Source organism: Silurus meridionalis, chromosome 8 (assembly GCF_014805685.1).
Source record: "Silurus meridionalis isolate SWU-2019-XX chromosome 8, ASM1480568v1, whole genome shotgun sequence".
NCBI classification, from domain to species: Eukaryota; Metazoa; Chordata; class Actinopteri; order Siluriformes; family Siluridae; genus Silurus; species Silurus meridionalis.
The window spans coordinates 12,949,089-12,967,567 of record NC_060891.1 but is presented as its reverse complement, the minus strand read 5'-3'; the positions used below and the strand labels follow the sequence as shown (position 1 = coordinate 12,967,567).

Here is an 18,479-nt window from a genome sequence, read left to right as displayed (position 1 = left end):
TGACCACCGCCTCCCCTATAACACAACAGGACATGAAGGATTGCTCGCAAACAAGTTGGGTGATAGATAACCAGGGGTAAATTTTAGGTGGCGAACCAGCAATTCAGCCAGAGAAGACAAAATGAGCAGCAAATAAAAAATGGGATATGAAGCTACATACATTCTCTTGATGCACAGTGATGTGTGCAGGATCTACAATTATCACGTTCCAGTTCAATTGGGAATAAATAGTGTCAACACAATCATCTCCAACAAAATATTTGCTGAAGTGTTAAAAAAATAAAATAAAAAAACAATAACACCGTCCTAACTTTACACATCAAAACACTTTAAAATAGAAATTAGAGTCAGGAATCAGGTGTGTGCTACTTGCCATGACAACCCCCCCAGCTAGATTAAGAGCTGTGAGGGCACACAGAAAAAAATACAAGAAGCTCTCCAAAATCAGTATTCTTTGGCAACAATTAACATGCATAAAATGCCTAATTGCTTTCAGGTGTCTTGCTCCCTGCTCTTTCCTCTCGAAAAACTGTGACACTGTCACTAGAAGGGGGTCAGAAGTGATTTCTGTAGATGCTGGCCTTGTAGGAGATGAGAGCAGATCAGGGTAGGGGTTGGGGGTGCCAGAGTAATCAGGATGAGAAACACACCCCTGCCTATCAGCGCTGTGAGTCATACAGGCCCTTGTAGCCGAATGGGTCAGAGATTAGACCTCATGCAGGCAAAGACCTCCAGTGTGCAGCCTAATTCATATATGTGTGGTGATGTGCCTGTAAACAATGTGACATGTGACAGATTCGATTTTATGAATTAAAGTACATCTTTCAAAATCTGTTCAGATCTTTTACAGTATTGGGATTTACTTCATAATTATTCATTTATTCATCTTTAGTAATCACTGGTCATGGTGGATCTGAAATCCATTTTGAGTACACTGAGTGTGAAGTGGGATTCCTTTCTGGGCAGGGCACCAATCACACACTCTTTCACATGTGAGATTAGCATCCACCTACCGGCATGGGAGATGAGAGGAAAGTAAAAAAAAACCAGTGGAAACCCACATGAACATGGGGTGAACATGCAAAACTGACAAATAAAGTCACAGGTCTGAGCGAATAAAAGCTCTAAATCTGGAAGCATGAATGGCACTTTCAGGAAAGGCGAAATTATAACTGACTTTTTATAGGTTTTTACAATTACTTTGAAGTTTAGCTTGTTTTCAAATGTAAGCTATCCATTTCTGCTGATAATCTTGACCAACCCTTAGGATTCTAAGTGATTTCCAGTGGCTGATGGAGTGGAGCTGCATGTCGAGGGTAGTTCAGTGGCTGTGTGCGTGAGTCGCAGGGATTCATGGCTGTCCAGCAGGGGGGGTTGGCAGTTAGAGGAGAGGACCAATGGCTGAGGATGTGTGGCTAAGTGTCTCATCAGCATCCTACTCAGGCTCCAGGCCCACGCTCAAACTGCACCCTGACTTGATTGTAATTGCCTGAATTCGTCTCCCGCTGCTCCATCCTGGCAATATAACTGCCACATTTTAACCCCAGAGAGCCTAGCTCACGCCACATAGCTCCAGTGCTGTTAGAAGGGCATTGCGTCAGGCGCTATAAGGAAGTTTGTAACATACATGCTACGTGTTCAAATTTGACTTGGTCACATATAGACAGCAATATATGTACAAATAAAAAAATAACTGGCTGTAAATAGGATTCGGCTGTCACAGCAGATTCAGGAGAACAAAAAAATGTGTTACATACCTGAAAGTGAAGACACTAGTATACATGTGGAATAGTTATTTTATTATAATTGCATTATTTCTATTGTATTATATTGTATTTGTTTGAAATAGGATTTGATTATTCAAAATATCCTAATGTAATGTGCAGGCAATAAAGAATTTGAATATGTGCATTTATGCATGCTTTTTATGTAAAGCGCAATAATATAGCTGACTTCCTGGTGCATGGCGGGGAGTGTTCGGCTTCTGACTGGCAGGGTTAACTTTAGAACTTCCCCGTGGTGTTGCTCTCTCTGTGATAATAGCTACTGGCATAATGAAGAGCAGCCTACTAGCCAACAGGTGGTCCTTTTTAAAGAGCCCAGTCACTGCACTCAGGCAAGGGGAAAAAACACCATGCTAAAATGTGTCAGAATCTAATGTTCTGCAGAATGAAAAACCTGTTTTTCTCCCCTTTGTTCAGTGCTAGAGATTCAGCCTTGTTCCTTATTGTTCCCTACACAAACGAGCAACAGTCTTTTTTGACATGGAGCCATGGGGGAAGAAAGACTGAGGCTGACTAGTCATAGCAGTGATGGGAGGGGGTGTTGGGGGATTGGTGGGGTGGGGGTAGAGAGGGGGGTTGCTTCTTCGCTTCTTCTTTCTGAAGGGCTGAAGCCTATTAAGAGTTTGTGAGTTACAAATGGTTATGAGTCTCTCCCTCTTCCTCACACAATGTAAGAGGACATTGGGAAGGGTGGAAAAAAAGGAAAAATCTGACTGGCTTCTCTTGGAGACTGCCAAGAAGTCTTAATCACATCCACTGGGAACAGAAGAGATATCACATGGTAGAGAAAGAGCATGAAAGTGTGGGACAGTGAGAAACTAGAGGGCAAATCAGGGCGGAAGTACCTATTGCCACAAGCAGAATGGAGAAGTAGAGTAGAGTGGAGTGGAGTGGGTGGGGGTGGAGAACAGAATAAATCTTCTTGTACTCTTGGTCTCTGCTGTCTTTACCATCAGTATTGTCGCTGTTCTAAAAAAAAATTCAATAATTTATCTAAAAAGCTAGATTTGTTGAAGTATCTGCAGTTATAACATTTGAAATTGTCATAACTTTAAAGTTGCCTTTTTATTGTTTAACTTGTTCTGGTACATGAAGTTTTTTTTTGCAAAACTAGTGGCGAAATGTCAGACTGAATCATTTTTTTAAATTATTATTAATGTTTTTTTACAACAACGATAAAATTGACATTTATTGAGAGCTCCTTCACCTGCCTATTAAGCTGCATTCTCAACTCAATGGCTATGGGTCGAACAAATCTAAGCCTGGCATATTTACGAACAAAAGCTTTTATTCACATCCATAATCCATCCGTTATTGTGCGGCCAATTTGTTCTCGTTAAGCCACATAAGGGTCTCAAGACAGAGACAAAAGTTCCACAGTGAACAATGACCAACTCCCCGTTTGCTTTGTCCATGCCTTCAAGTATGCACCTCCCATGGTGCATTGCAGGCCTTTTTTAAGGGGTTTAGAAAAGTGAGAGCAGAGGAAACAGTCCTGGCTGAACACCTGGAACAGACAGCTTTCACTTCCCTTCTCACTGGAAGATGAGATTGCAAGCCCTCACACAGAGAACTATGACAAGTCTTGTGTTTTGACAAGCCCACACTTGGGCACATTCGATAACTTGTCAGAGTGGAGGGGCTGGAACTGGAATGTAAAGCTCCATCTCCAGGAAGAGAGCTCTACAGTACATAGCACTCACACTAAAAGGAAATTAACCATTTAGTTCAACAAGAAGAAGTAGAAGAAGAAAAAACTGACATAACTTGTCAAAGTCCTTGGCAGTCACCAGTCCCAAGAGCACTCATACTACATAAAAGTAGAGCTCCTTATTAAACATATGCACTAAAACATGGCTTTCTAAGGAAACCCAATAACAGGAACACATTCACAAAAAAATAGGTACTGAACTGTACTACTCTTGAACCTTAAACAGCTTGTACAGCTTAAAATGTTTCTTATACCTAGAAAAGCACATAGTGTAGATTTAAAATTTAAATTAAAAGGTTTATTGATACTTTGGCAAAATGCATACTGTAAATCATTATAAAGGTTTAAATTTCAAGGTGAAACAAACCTTTTAAAAAGACAAAGGATGAGACTGCCACCACCTCAGTGACAAGACCAAAAAAAGGTCTATTTAATTTGTTTTTTTTGAATTCTGATTGGACAAAAATACTAAACGCTTTATAACACTGCCACCCTAGGATAAATCAAACTGAAAAGAACCTCTCATAACACACTCAACAACAAATCATTTTATTATTTCTTCAGACCTAAAATGCAAAGTCACTAAAATAAATACATTTATAAATAAAAAACAAAAAAACACACCTGCCACAACTATAAAGTGTGGGACATTACATACGATTATACACCATTATTACATTGCACATGCTATGTGCTTGCAAAATGACACCAGCAAATCCAAATCTTTCTGTCCTGTACACCACTGTCCGCTTCGAACCTGATTTCGCCATTGATTAGTCATTGTTGTGCTAATCTTACCATTGCACTCGCCTAAATTCTAATTTTCTCCACAACAAAAGAATCGTCTCATTAGTCATGAATTTCAAACACAGCAGACAGTGGTCAGTGGATAAAGCAATGAACACAGAGGCTCAAAATCACTATAATCAACTGTGCCTAGATAGGGCAAAATGTGACTGGAGCTCCTGGGTGAACTGCTGCACATGTGGCTTCACACAGGCACTTGGTCAGAAGAAAGGGAGCAATCTTTGCAGACTAATTGTCTGCTCATAGAGTGGGGAATCCGTAATCAGGTCATTTGTTGCAATGGCAGGCTGCAGAGGTGAGCAGAAATGCACAACCACTCTGATCGCACACTGCCTGCCACCCCACAATCAGCCTTCTCTCTCTGTACACACTTTCGGTGCTGCTGGTCACACTGGTATATTTTTGTATAATTCAATCTTATCTTTAAGGCATATATAATATATATATATAAAATCATAAAATCAATCATTTATTAATTAAATGATGCAAGCTGAGCTTTAAGATCAGAATTTGGAAATACCAATTGTTAACCTGTTACAAATTCCTGTTTTCTTTATTCTAATCTGTAAACCAAGACTCTGATAATCTTATGGGTTAAACATTTAAATCTTTATTAAGGTTTTTCAGTTTCCTTCAACCTTCCAAGAACATGCCAGCTGATCGTTTGTTTACACTAATCTGCTGTCAGGTGTGTTTATATGTACCTGTGTATGATGGTCATTTGATGGACTGGTGTCCCATTCAGGATGTGTCCCTGCCTCATGCTAAACAAACATTCCCAGGATCAGCTCAAGAAAAAAGTCTACTTTAGGAAAATGAATGAATACTATACTTGTAAATCGATTTGATGGACCTGATCAATCAAACAACCTTAGACAAAAAACAGTCAATATGTTGTGTATGATTGTGTGCAAAATATTCAAATACTCAACAGATTTGAAGACAAAAAAAATATATTTACAACACATAAGAATGAGCATGTACAGGTATTTAGTTCATTTTTAAACTCAATATTGTGTACAGATATATATATATATATATATATATATATATATATATATATATATATATATATATATATATATATATATATATATATATATATATAAAATGAAGAAAGACAAATCTTCAGGGTGGAGGTACTGTTTGACAACAGTGTGTTTGTCAGAATGGAAACTCCCCGACATCTCTGGACTGGAACTCGCTTGCTCTCTTCAGTAAAGCAGTTCGAACTGCATTGATTTTTCCATCTAACTCGCTCAGGCTATAATTCTGCAAAAGAAAACAACACTTCTTGTTAATCTGTATGCACCATTTAATAACGTCATGAGCCATCATAATATTTGAGATATTATACATTATATATATATATATATATATATATATATATATATATATATATATATATATATATATATATATAAATAAAAATGCAATTTACCTGAGAAACTGAACCTTTCAGACGTTTGTGAAAGTAACCCTAAAAGGAAAAAAAAAATTTATTAGGATTCAAGGGAAACTGATTTTTTTTCTTTTATTTTTTTTAAATTCGACCTAAAATTCATATTGTCAACAAAAAAAAGAATTGGTATTTTTAGACTGGGTGATTGTATTTAATGCCTAGTTTATACTTCTGCATCTTTGTGTCACAATGCAGATGGGGGATCATGGGTAAATGTGGCACGCAGTCTCTAGATAGCATGCATTCCTTCAATGAGCTAACTACACCCTCCATATACCTGCTGTGATATGGAGCAAGCTCACTCTGATTGTTTGAGATGTCGTTTGCGTACACAAACCGTCTGATGAGACATTTCTTCTTGGGTTTAATCAAATTTAGATGAATATTGTTCAAATCTGAGAAATGCTTTTCAAAACACTGCCTGAAGTCTGAATATTTCAATGCTATCAGAACTAGTAGATAACCTCATAAAACAATTAAAAACAAAGTGCCAAAGAAATGGATAAAACTCTGCTGAACAGCTAGTATTAATGTATACAAGCACACAAGTTTTCCACTGCGTTTTCTTTTTGCCTCACACACAAACGGCGATGTGATCACATTACTCTCTAAAGGTTTTATTTACAGAAAATTACAATGGTGATATTTAATTGGCGCGGGACTTTTTATTTCTTCTAACAGACCTGCAATAAGCACATGCTGTAGGCGATGTAAAAAAATTTAAATAAACCATCTGTCAATCAGTGATTGACAGAACTGCGGATTTAAACAGTGGTTATTCTGAAGTGCTTCAACAAAAAGTCGCTCACACTACAGAATACAGACGAGTTAGAACACTTGACAAATGCTTTCAGAATATACAGACGCTCCCCACCTTACGAACGAGTTACGTTCGGAACCACCGGTCGTACCTTAAATTTGTTGGTTATTGACTAAGCATATCTTCTAACGATGTAAAAGCTATAAATACTATCAAATAAACAATTTAATGTACTAAAACAAATCAAAATACTGTATACAATATTTTGTATTAATATAAAAAATTTCACTTAAAAAAAAAAAAAAGGATTTGCCCTAGTCCAGTGCGCATCATGTAGACTTGTCAACGACTAGCTAGTGGCGCTCTATTTTTTCAACAAATTTCACTTTGAGGACAGGTTTGTTCGTATCCGTGAAATTTCATAAAGTTTGGAGCGTCTGTACAGTTTACTTGCTTTAAAATGAAATCCCCTAGACTGATTTTTCCTATAGCACCTTCCATGCAGACTTATGTCTGGTTTCTTTTCTGTTTGTTTATTCCTACAGTGAAAATCGCATTTGCTTACAGCTCATCTAAGAGTTCAAATTTGTTGTTCCTGTGATGGTGCCCAAATAAATCCATTAAGAGGTGTAAGAGTCCGAGCATCCTGAATCCAAAAACATTCCAGAACAGACTGTAAAATTTTAAAAACATTATATTGAATAATAATAACTGACTATAACAGGCTTGTGACTATAGATAACGTCATTAATTAGAAAATGGGGCAGCATAAACATGCCCTCAGCATAATAGCAGCAATATTATGTCTAAAGAGAACACATCTGAAAAGGTAAAGAAGATGGAAGAGGTTTGAAGCTGTGGATGACCAAAGCTGGTAAAGAAGGAGAACATTTCATTAGAGTGTGCTTGAGATAATAAAGTGTGTGCGGTAATAATAATTAATCTGAGCAAATATTGATAGTTGAATGTAACTGTACGTGTCCTTTGTCAATCTATCGTGGCTTTTATATAAGCAATGTGGTAATCACACTTTTTGATTTTAACCATATTTCTAACAACGGTAGAACCGTTTTGTCTGCTGATGAATTGATGTCTTGCAGGAAAACTTGACTGTTTCTAACATTTTTTCCTCACACAATTTCTTACCATGTATAAACATTTGTGTGAAGGACGCAGAAAAGATATTACCCAGCATTATTGTTATATGGCAACAAATTGATATACTGTTAAACATTTTACATTACAGTAAAGCAAACTGTAATCCTCCCATTATTGCCAACTGACTTATCGGTATTAACTCAGCCACTCATTTGCACAGCACTGATTAGCATGATGGAGAAGAGGCCATCTACATTCACACTCGCCCAGAACCCCTCCTCATCTACTCTGTCCGTGTCCTCTCATCAGCCACTAGCAACTTGGATTAATTTCAATCACTTTTCAGCATGGACATAAACACATTTGGGATTGAGAGCCAATTTGATTGGCTCCCACCTCAGTGGCTTAATTAATTCATTGTTTTTGCTCAAATGGAGTAGCACAACGTGAAAAAGTTGAACATATTTTACAGTGTACTCAATGCCCTGCTTTCTAGGCACTACACTCTCTCTCTCTCTCTACACCTCTCTCCCTCCATCCCTCCCTCTGTCTCTTACACACACACACACACACACACACACACACACACACACACACACACACACACACACACACACACACACACACACACACACAGAGAGTAAAGGACATGGAAATCAGCCAGTTCTCAGTGCAGCACTGCGCTAAGAGAAACAGAATGCTACAAGAGCACTTACTCAGCTAACTTTGACAAGCTACAATCTGACATGGGCAAATTCTGAAGAGGAGGAAAAAATATCACACATATCAGATTTTAATGGCTTTGAAGAACTCTCTGATTGACCGTCATGAGTGGGGGGTAAAAGAAAAACAACAAAAAAACCTACAATAAGCCAAAAATCTGTGCAATGGTTAAGAGTAAGAGTAACAAACGAACGTGCCCAGGTGCCTGATAAGACACTGGCATTAGAATAGCTTTCCTTTATTGTCTCGGTTCTTAGTGAGAATGTGGCGACAGCGTCGAGTAAAAAAAAAAACACCAAAAAACATTCCAGAGAAGACATGAAGAGATTATAAATTGTCACCCTTATAAAAGATTACAGTATGAGGTAGGACAGTACTACATGTCTGTGAGAAGTATATACATCCTAAGCATCACAGTCATTCTGATTGAAGTAGCAGTTCTTATGTGCAAGTCTACAGCATTCAGAAAAGATTATCTATTAAGGAAAGGGTGCAACTTGGGCATACACTGTTTATGGGAAAATAGAATATTTAGGGTATCCACATACTGCCATCGATAATGGCCCGATGCGTATATCCTAGTGCAGCAAAAATGACACCAATTTCTTAACATGAACTGTAACTGTAACTGTACTGACACCTAAGTTATCACAGAAAGCCATTCCTTTACTAAAGAATTCAATATATATCTAGCATTGCCCTTTCAACATACAAAAAAAAAATCCTCTCCATTTCCCTGCCTAGCACTTACCGTAGAGTGGAAGTACTCCGGGGAAAGACCCTCAAGCTCCAAGATTCGATCCTCTAACTTTTTAAGCCGCTGGTAAATGCTCTGAGGCACAGGACCTGCAAAATCACAGAAGATACTTTGTTATTTCAGCAAGTTATTCAAATAACAAGAACCAGACTATTTATTAGCTGGGTTTATTTTTTTTGTATTACAAACTGGTAAACATGAAAATTTGTCATATAGCAAATATTATTAGGTTATATCTTACCTGCTGGTAGCTTCAGGTGTGCCTCTATGTTGTTTAGCCGCTCCTCGATGACTGGGTTCCCACAGTCTCTGCTGTACAAGCCTTGGTGCTGTTCTCCCTGCTCAGTGTGCCCACCTCTGGTTTGGGGCCCATACGTATTCACCACTCGGGTCACTAAAAGGTCAATTCATTAACAAGAAAGTCTGCACACTACTTTGCAGAAAAGGAATCCATCTATTTACACATACACACAAATATATACACACACAAATATATTTATTTATATATTTATATATATATATATATATATATATATATATATATATATATATATATATATATATATATATATATATATATATATATCCATCTATTTACACATGCACACAAATATATACACACAAATATATATATATATATATATATATATATATATATATATATATATATATATATATATATATATATATATATATATATATATACACACACACACACACACACACACACACACACACACAGTGTACCTTTTACATGACTCTTAAAACCTGGATAGGGTGTGAAGACTGCATCTGTTCTAGCACAACTGTTTTCTGTAAAAGAGATATTGGAACCAAAGCTCAAAAACAAAACCATTTCATGGGCTCTTAGACTTAAAATGCACATAAAAAAAACATAACTAAGAGTTGTTTTGCACACACGGTCACTGAGCACTTTATTCAGAACACCTTTTAGACCTAAACGTTTCACTAGCCTATTATGTTGCAGCAATGCATAAAATCATGCATGTATTCCTCATGCAGCTTCAACTAACCTTTACTATTTACTAATTAGGGGAAAATGTGATGTTAGCAATTTTAAGCTTGATTGCTGTTAACAGATGGACTGATGTGAGTAAATCTAGAACTGCTTAACTCTTATTTTTTTTTTTTTTAACATGGTCTCTAGAGTTTATCCACAGTGGCAGTGGTGCAATGAAGGACGCAGTGATGATAGAACCGTCCTGTTGTCCTGTCCTCATCTGTTGTTAAGAGAAGTCAATGCTCGAGCTGACAGAAAGGCTAACTCCTATTGTACAATTATGGTCAGCAGGAACAGCATCTCAGAATGCTTAACCTTGGGGAGGATGGGATAAAACATCATTTCAGCTACCACTTCTGTTAGCCAGCACCAGAAAGCTGAGGCTACAGTGGGCATAAGCTCAACAGAAATAAACAGTTCAAGACGTAAAAAAATGTAGTTTCCTCTGTTAAATCTCCATTTCCGCTAAGCCACACAGGTGGTACATTCAAAATGTGGCTAAAACATTATGAATGTATCCACCATGGATCCAACTTGCATTCTGTCAACAGCCCAGGTTGGTGGAGGTGATGTAATGGTGTGAGGCATGTTTTATTGTCACACTTTGGACCTGTTAATACATAATCATAAAAATCAAAAATCACTTGAATGCTAAAGCCAATTTTTTTAATTATTAGTTATTGTTGCTGATCATGTGCATCTCTTTACACCTTTACCATCTTCTAACGGCCACATTTATGATAAGGCACCATGTGACAAAGCAATAGTCTAAACCTGGTTTCATGAACATGACAGTGAGTTCAGTGTTCTTCAATGGCCATCCGGGCTATGAATCTGCAGGACCATAGTCTCTAAGGAATATTTCCAACATCTTGTGAAATCCATGTGCAAGATAAAAAAAATTCTAATAAAGTGCTTAATTAATGTACATTTACTGTATATTTACCCATCACATTCATCTACAAGACATGAATAAAAGGACTAATTGGTGTATCCCAGATTTTAACTGCTATAAGCCTAGTCTGAAGTGCTCAAATCAGACCAAAACTAATTTAATTTTGGAAGGTGTTCCCTTACAATTGCACTGAAAAGATGGTGTTTGACCGGTTGTCTATGGAAAAATAGCACTTTCTTAAACCGTGGCAGTGCACGACTTCTACGCCACTCCTCCGGTGCCCTCTCATTCTCACCCTGATTGCAGTTGATCACATTGCAAAACTCCCGCACATTGTTTTCATTGATCTCCAGCTGTTTGCGCTCTATAAATGCAGAGATCCTACGTTCAATCTGAGAGCAAGAGAGAAAGAGAGATGAAAAAAAAAAGAGTGGAAGAAGAGAGAGGGATGTAAATTAGTGTCGAATTGATGAGCTATTGAAAGAAATCAATCCGCAGTCGGCTTTTTGTTGTTGAGCGATAATGAGGATCAGAATGTGGGAGTTGGAGAGGGGGCTACATGAATAACGAGCGAGTGCAGTGGACACAATTATGCCAAATATCAAAACATTTTACACTCTCGACCATTTTAGATAGATGAGATTGCTCTGGCCATTTTGTTGTAGTGTCTGTACATAAAAAATAAATAAAAAAGTATAAACAATATGAAAATAAAGGTGTCCTTGTCTTTCGCCCACATGCAATTTCACAGAGTAATGAGCATCCACTCCATAATGCAGCATGAGCCTGGACCTCTCTCAGGACTCTCCAACAGGCTGCCTATTCATTGCTCGCTGAGGGAGAGCAAGCACAGAGAGAGCACTCCATTCAAGCTGCACTAGCCGCCTCTCAGAGCCAGTGCAAGAATCAGAATTACTCAGTAACCACATGAACCACAAGACCACCTAGGGTTGATTAAATTTAGGACAAAGCAATCTGTAACGTTGGACAGATTGGCCTTAACTACTTGTGCACACAATATCATTTAACAGCAGGCAATGAATGTCTAAAAATTTATAGCTTTTCTTTTCTTTTCTTTCTTTTGCATATGGTCATTTTTTTTTGCCCAATTTGAATGATAGAAAAGTATAGTTCAATTGGGGAAAAAAAATGTATGACCATATGCAAAAAACTTTGACACTGTACCCAGAAGGACAAACACAATTGTTCTGAACAATATCTGAAAATTCTCTCTTTTGCTGTTGATAAAGAAGAGTACTGTATAACAAGCCCCAAAATCTCCAAGGCCTTATGGCTAGGGAGACCTGGTTATCCTGAAACAAATATTTCATCATATCATATAAGATGTTTATAAAGCACAGTATAATAGAGCTAATGTTTTTACTTTTTAAAAATGTCATCCATCTGTACATACTGATACTAAGATTTAAAAAGGATACAATTTATGGTTCCATAAATTAATTCAATCTCTTTATTCTCTTTTTCAATTTCGGTAAAAAAAAACAAAAAATAAATAAATAAAAAACTTAAAAATCAGATATACAGTTCAGAAATAATACTCTAAAACTTTTGTAAGCTATAGCATTCAATTTACCCTCACATGAACATGTCAACATGTCCATGAAGACATGGTGTGCCTCAACATTACTAAATACCTTTGAGATAAGTTGGTACACAGTTTTCTGAGAATAGTAGCGTTTACTATATAAGAGCAAAGGTAGGGGACTAAATCTCAAGTTGGAAATTTAAAAAGCAGTATAAGTGTTGACCATAATGAATGTTATGGTCAATTGTTGATAAACCTATGGCCATTCCAGAATGAATGGCATCTGCATGTAAATAACTCAAACAATACAAACCGTTAGAGACAGGACACTGTGTATTTTTGGGAGAGGCCAGTCGTGCATTTCACACCGAGGCCTTCAGTGGCGTCCTACCTGAATCAATCCGCATCTTAATACCATCAATATGATGCAATCATTAGAACCAATCAATATCCTACAGAAATGCAGTATAACAGAGCACTGGATCACAGGCAGGTATCTCAAATTGTGAGAATGAATGCTATTACTAAAGCAAGAAACCCAAATTACACAATTCAACAAGTCTGTAGACACAGCTTTTCTTTACTGTAGACACAGCTATAGCACATCTATAGCAGAACCCTCATTAAATGACGCTGGGTTTTCAGTGTATTTTTGTGCATGTTTCCGTGTGCCAGTTTTCCTGAGAATTTATTGAAGGCAAATTGTGCGTTTTTGTAAAAAAACAATGTCCAACTTTTCTTAAAAAGTCAATCTTATGAAAATGGCCTTGTCAGTCATTGTGGAATGAAAAGAGGCCATGAAATCTACATTAATAACTTTGAGATTGTATAGTTTGCTCCAGCGAGCTCTGACTATTTGACCATCCAATCAAAGGCTGTGAAAATGCTGATATTATTGTATGCCTGCTAGATGATCTCAGTGCCAACTTAAAATCTGATTGATTACAGCAACAGCTTCAAGCAACATGTTCTTTACACTACAGGCGCCCGCACTGCTGATTCTGAAGGCCTAACGACAGATACCTTTAACACAGACAACATGTGATGTCATGGCTGAAATCTGATTGGATAGAAACGCCAACGTAAACAGACACCACAGGAAGCAGTGCACCCTAAAGAAATGCAATGAAATTAAGACACTTGACTATTGGGAATAATTTAATGAATATTCATTGACAAAAATTAAACAAAATGTAAGTTGCTGGCCCTGAGGGTCCGCCACTGCTTTTTAGACAATGTATAGATTTTACACATTGTGACCTCTTGATCTCTAACTGCTTGAACCTTCAACAACATTGATGCACTGGTAACCTATTTAAACTATTGCGGCAGTATGTATTTTTTAACATGTAAAAATGTGGTCAGTGTATATTCAAACAAAACATTTTGCATTAGTCAGTATTTTACCTCAGCTTTGCCAGCTTTGATCTGAACACAGCGGTCATCAGGTTGGGAAATTGCGGCAGTGTGTTGGTATGATGTGGTAGGAAAGAGCTCTTTGTCTACCGCCATCTCTTCTTCAGACGCTGCTGCCAACTTATTCTTGGATTTTTCCGTTTTTTCATTATTGAAAGATTCAGATGGGCTTTCAGCATCTAGTATTTGTTTCAGGTGTGACGATATGGCCTGGAAAACAGGAAGGAAATATTATACACATGGAAACATTGTGTTCTACATATTTTTTTGGACAACAGACAGGTTTAGTCTATTTAGTTTAGAGCTCTAGCAAAACACAGCATGCAAGTCCCAGCCTACAAAAAAAACCCAGAAATTTGCCTCTTTAAAATAAATAAAAGAGGTGTGTTTTGAAATATTTGTAATGTGGTTGGTACTCTCTATTTGTCTTAATGTAAAACCTTACCAGCACTAAACACTGCTAATATTTACAGTGGGGTTTTTCTAGAGAAAAAAGCGCTAAAAAAGATTCTCTTCTCACTTACATTTTTTAGGTGAAGTTTAACATTATATAATAAGAAATAGTAACAACATAAAAAGCTCATAAAAATGACAAACTGCAATAAAGCTTAAAGACACCACAGAATTATAACAGATACTCTTATAACTATACGCCGGCACTGACAACAGTAATAGCTTGAACAGTTGGAACCTGGTTTGTTTGAGCTAAGTATAGATAAGGGGGTGAGAGAGATTTAAACACGGCTGCATCTCTTTAGAAAAAGAAGCAATGCTAAATTGCAGTACGCAAGCGGTAAAAAAACAGGAGAATATGAAAATATGTACACGGGCCATGTAACATTTGAAGGAGCTTAAAAACTAATCTGTAAAGAAGTAACAGCATATTATTACAAAATAAAGATGCGATGCTTTTGAAGATCATATCTTTATTGTAAAGAATGGGTATAGTAGCAATTACTATACAAGAGCAAAAGTAGGGGATTAAGTCTCGATTAAGATGCTCAAAAAAAGCAGTATAAGTGTTGACCATAATAAAAGTTATGGTCAATTGTTCATAAACCTATGACCATTTCAGAATGACTGGCATCTGCATGAAAATAACTCAAATCAAACAATACAAACAGTCAGAGACAGGACACTGTGTATTTTTAGTAGTGCATTTCACACCAAGGCTTTCAGAGCACTGTATCACAGGCAGGTTTCTCATACAGTGAGAATGAATGCTATTAATAAAGCAAGAAACCCAAATGACAATTCAACAAGTCTTATTTTACTGTAGACACAGCTGTAGCACATCTATAGCAGAAGCATCAATATTAAGCTCATAAAATGACCCTGGGTTTTCTGTGTATTTTTCCGTGGGTCACAGTTTTCCTGAGAATGGAAAATAAAGGCAAATTGTGTGTTTTTGTACACATTCTACAGGAAAGTATAAATCGATAGTTTGAACAGGGATGCTTTGGAACCTGGTTTGTTGACGAGGGGGGTGAAAAGAGAGGATTAAACTCTGCTGCATCTCTTTAGAAAAAGAAGGAAAGCTATATTCCAGTAAGTCACAGGAAAAAGCAAGAGAAAGTGAAAATATGTACATGGCCATGTAACATTTGAAAGAAGCTTAAAAACTAATCTGTAAAGATGTAACGCAGTATTTCATTATAAAATAAATACGCGGTGCTTTTAAAGATCATATCTTTATTGTAAAGAGTGGGTATTCTGCTTCAAGTCTGATCTGTTGATGTCACACACTGCCATTTACCTGTAACTTGCAGATGTGCTGCTGTAAACAGCTGTACACGTGCGATGGCTGGAGAGCAGTGAAGTCACGTTCACTCACGCTGCCAGTGCTGCTCAAATACTCAGGGTTTAGTTTGACCTGGAAAACAAATCGCAAGCATTTCGCAACTATTATCTTGTTATACTGCAGCTACATTGCAGCTTCTTTACCGTGCATTAAAACAACCGAATGAAACCCTATATATAACAGAGGTTGCAAGCTACACCAGAACCATGCAACAAACCTAGCAGAGAGCATTCAGGCTCGAGTTCGCCCATCTATTTCAGTGAAATGACTGGGAAAACACATGTTGTAACTAACCTCAGTGCTAAACTCTATGATCGAATCGATTAAGGAAGAGAAGCACTTTTGAACGGAACGTCTAATTAACCCGTCGGAAGTCATTGCTGCGCTGCACGCTGTATGTTTATTCTCCGTGCACGGCTCCCGAGTCGCTAAGTTCGCCGCCATTATGGTTCTGCGTGACGCGGCAGCGCTGATTGGCTTGTTTTTTGCTCACGTCACTACCGGAAACACAAGGACAAGGACCGTGCAGAAAACCGAAACAACTTCATAATGAGAAAATGATTCTTAATTTTGGTATATGTTTAACCTGGATCCTTTAAAATCTATTTATATATTTTTTTATCAAATTTTTCACTCAATTACTGTTCTGCCTTTTTTTTTTTTAAATGATCAATTAATCATAGTCATGTAGTCATTAGTTAGGGATAATTAGTCAAGTTTGCCTTGTATTTTTATAACAAATTTCCTGACGGAACATTATATATCTATAAATATCTACTGACCATTCTGGGCACTATGATTGCACACTGTGTGCAATCAAGCCACTGTTATTAGTTGTGAGTGGGGAATTAAAGAATTGTCACACCACTCGGACTGCAGTCTGAAGAAACATATTCAATTCATATTACAGACTGTAAGATGGTCTGAGGCTCTGTTTGCACCTGGGTGTGTTCTGGGTGATCTGGTGTAGGACCATGCTACAGTCAAGTCAATTCAAGTCAAGTCAAGTCAAGAAGCCTTTATTGTCATTTCAACCATATGTAGCTGACACAGTACACAGTGAAATTAAACAAAGTTCCTCCAGAAACCTGATGCTACATACAACAACAATCACAGAAACAGAAAACACAGGGCTAAGGACTAGTAAGTGTCCTCGCCACATAAAATGCATGTGTGCAACCTGGTGCACACATGCATTTTATGTGTGCATGTGTGCACCTGGTTGCACACACACATAAAATACATGTGTGCACCAGGTTGCAAACAGTGCAAACAGTGCAAAGACAACACAAGACAGTGCAAGACAATACAGGACAGGGCAAGACAATACAAGACAGTGCAAGACAATACACAAAACACAAAACAGCTCCGCCAGTAAACCTGTTGTAATGAGACACAGTAGCAAAAATGTAAACAAAATGTTGTGCAAGGTAAGATTGGGTGGGGTCCACTGTCTATTTCAGTCCACTCAATCAGACCTTTGAAGGTGGTTTTGGGACGCATAGAACAACCTAAAAAGAGGTGGGAGCTTCGTGGTTAAGGCATTGGACTATCTATTAAAAGGCAGTGACTACCAAGCTGGCACACCTGGGTCCCTGAGCAAGGCCCTTAACTTCATAGCTGATCAGTTGTATGAATGAGACAAATGTTAGTCGCTCTTGATAAGTGCTTCTACCAAATAACACAAATGTACATTTTAAATGTAAATGGAACATTTAGTTTGTAGCTGCATTAGTAAAGATAAAAGCACATATGGCCAAACTTGTAGGGAAGATGGAAGTTTAATGAATAAAGCATTGGGCTGTAGATTGAAAGTCAAAAGATCGAATACCATCACCACCAAGCTGCCACTGCTGGGCTTTTAAACAAGGCCCTTAACCCTCAACTACTCAGCTGAAAGTTGTTGTGGATAAGGGAGTCTGCCAAATGCTGTAAATGTATTATTCGTAGTGTAAATGTAAGTGCACCTCGAAACATTCTAAATATAGTTGTCTTCTGTAAAAAAAATACCCATATTGTAAAAAAAAACCTAAAACTTAACAATTGTTGAACTATGCTGCAAAGCATCAGTACATAAATAACAGTATATATCTTTTATACATTTTATATAAGAGTATATAAACACAACATTGATTGAAATAAACATGTAAACAGGTTATCAGCTATATTGTCAGTATCATGGACTGACAAATTATTCTCATGTGTAGGAATTATACAAATATATCATGGATGATAAAATAGCACAGCCCTACTTGACAGCAATGAAAGACTGATATAACTGATATAAAGATTGTGTCATTGCCATGGGCAGCTGCAATCATGTTTCCTGTTCACATAGTAAACCACATGATCAAAACAGCTAAAACAGCCCATAAAGGTGCAAAAATAGGATCCACAAGACATTTCTGCTCTCAAACAAATGCAGTGGAAGACTAATGTGCTTGACACACTTCCTCTAGCAGAATTATTGTATGAAATCTGTTCACAAGTGGTCACTAAAGACACATTTATAATGGCAAGTATAAACAGCTATGAATTTCAGTTGTGATGGGAACAGTTGAGATGGATGTTGACAATAGATGTAAACATTGCTGACAGTAGAGTTCAAACCAGTTAAATGGATTTGTCATTTTAATACAACATACCTAAACTGCTTAGAGAGAAAATCTTAGTTGAAATATATATTGTTGCTTTGTTG

The 18,479-nt window shown here is 37.3% G+C and overlaps 1 protein-coding gene across 2 annotated transcripts; it reads right to left on the bottom strand.

Moving 5' to 3' along the window:
- Positions 1-4,892: 4,892 nt before the first annotated feature.
- On the bottom strand, positions 4,893-16,251 carry LOC124390576 (MAP3K12 binding inhibitory protein 1). 2 transcript variants are annotated; one of them, XM_046856587.1, is made up of 9 exons: positions 16,076-16,251; positions 15,737-15,853; positions 13,972-14,190; positions 11,314-11,410; positions 9,850-9,915; positions 9,344-9,496; positions 9,097-9,191; positions 5,744-5,782; positions 4,893-5,574 (listed from the first exon to the last, which is right to left on the bottom strand). In XM_046856587.1, exons 1-9 carry the CDS (start codon positions 16,223-16,225, stop codon positions 5,467-5,469), a joined length of 1,044 nt encoding a protein of 347 aa, XP_046712543.1. In that variant the 5' UTR covers positions 16,226-16,251; the 3' UTR covers positions 4,893-5,466. The 2 variants fall into 2 exon arrangements, with proteins under 2 accessions (XP_046712543.1, XP_046712542.1); XM_046856586.1 differs by having other exon boundaries at positions 9,097-9,194; positions 16,076-16,249.
- Between the last annotated feature and the right edge of the window lie 2,228 nt (positions 16,252-18,479).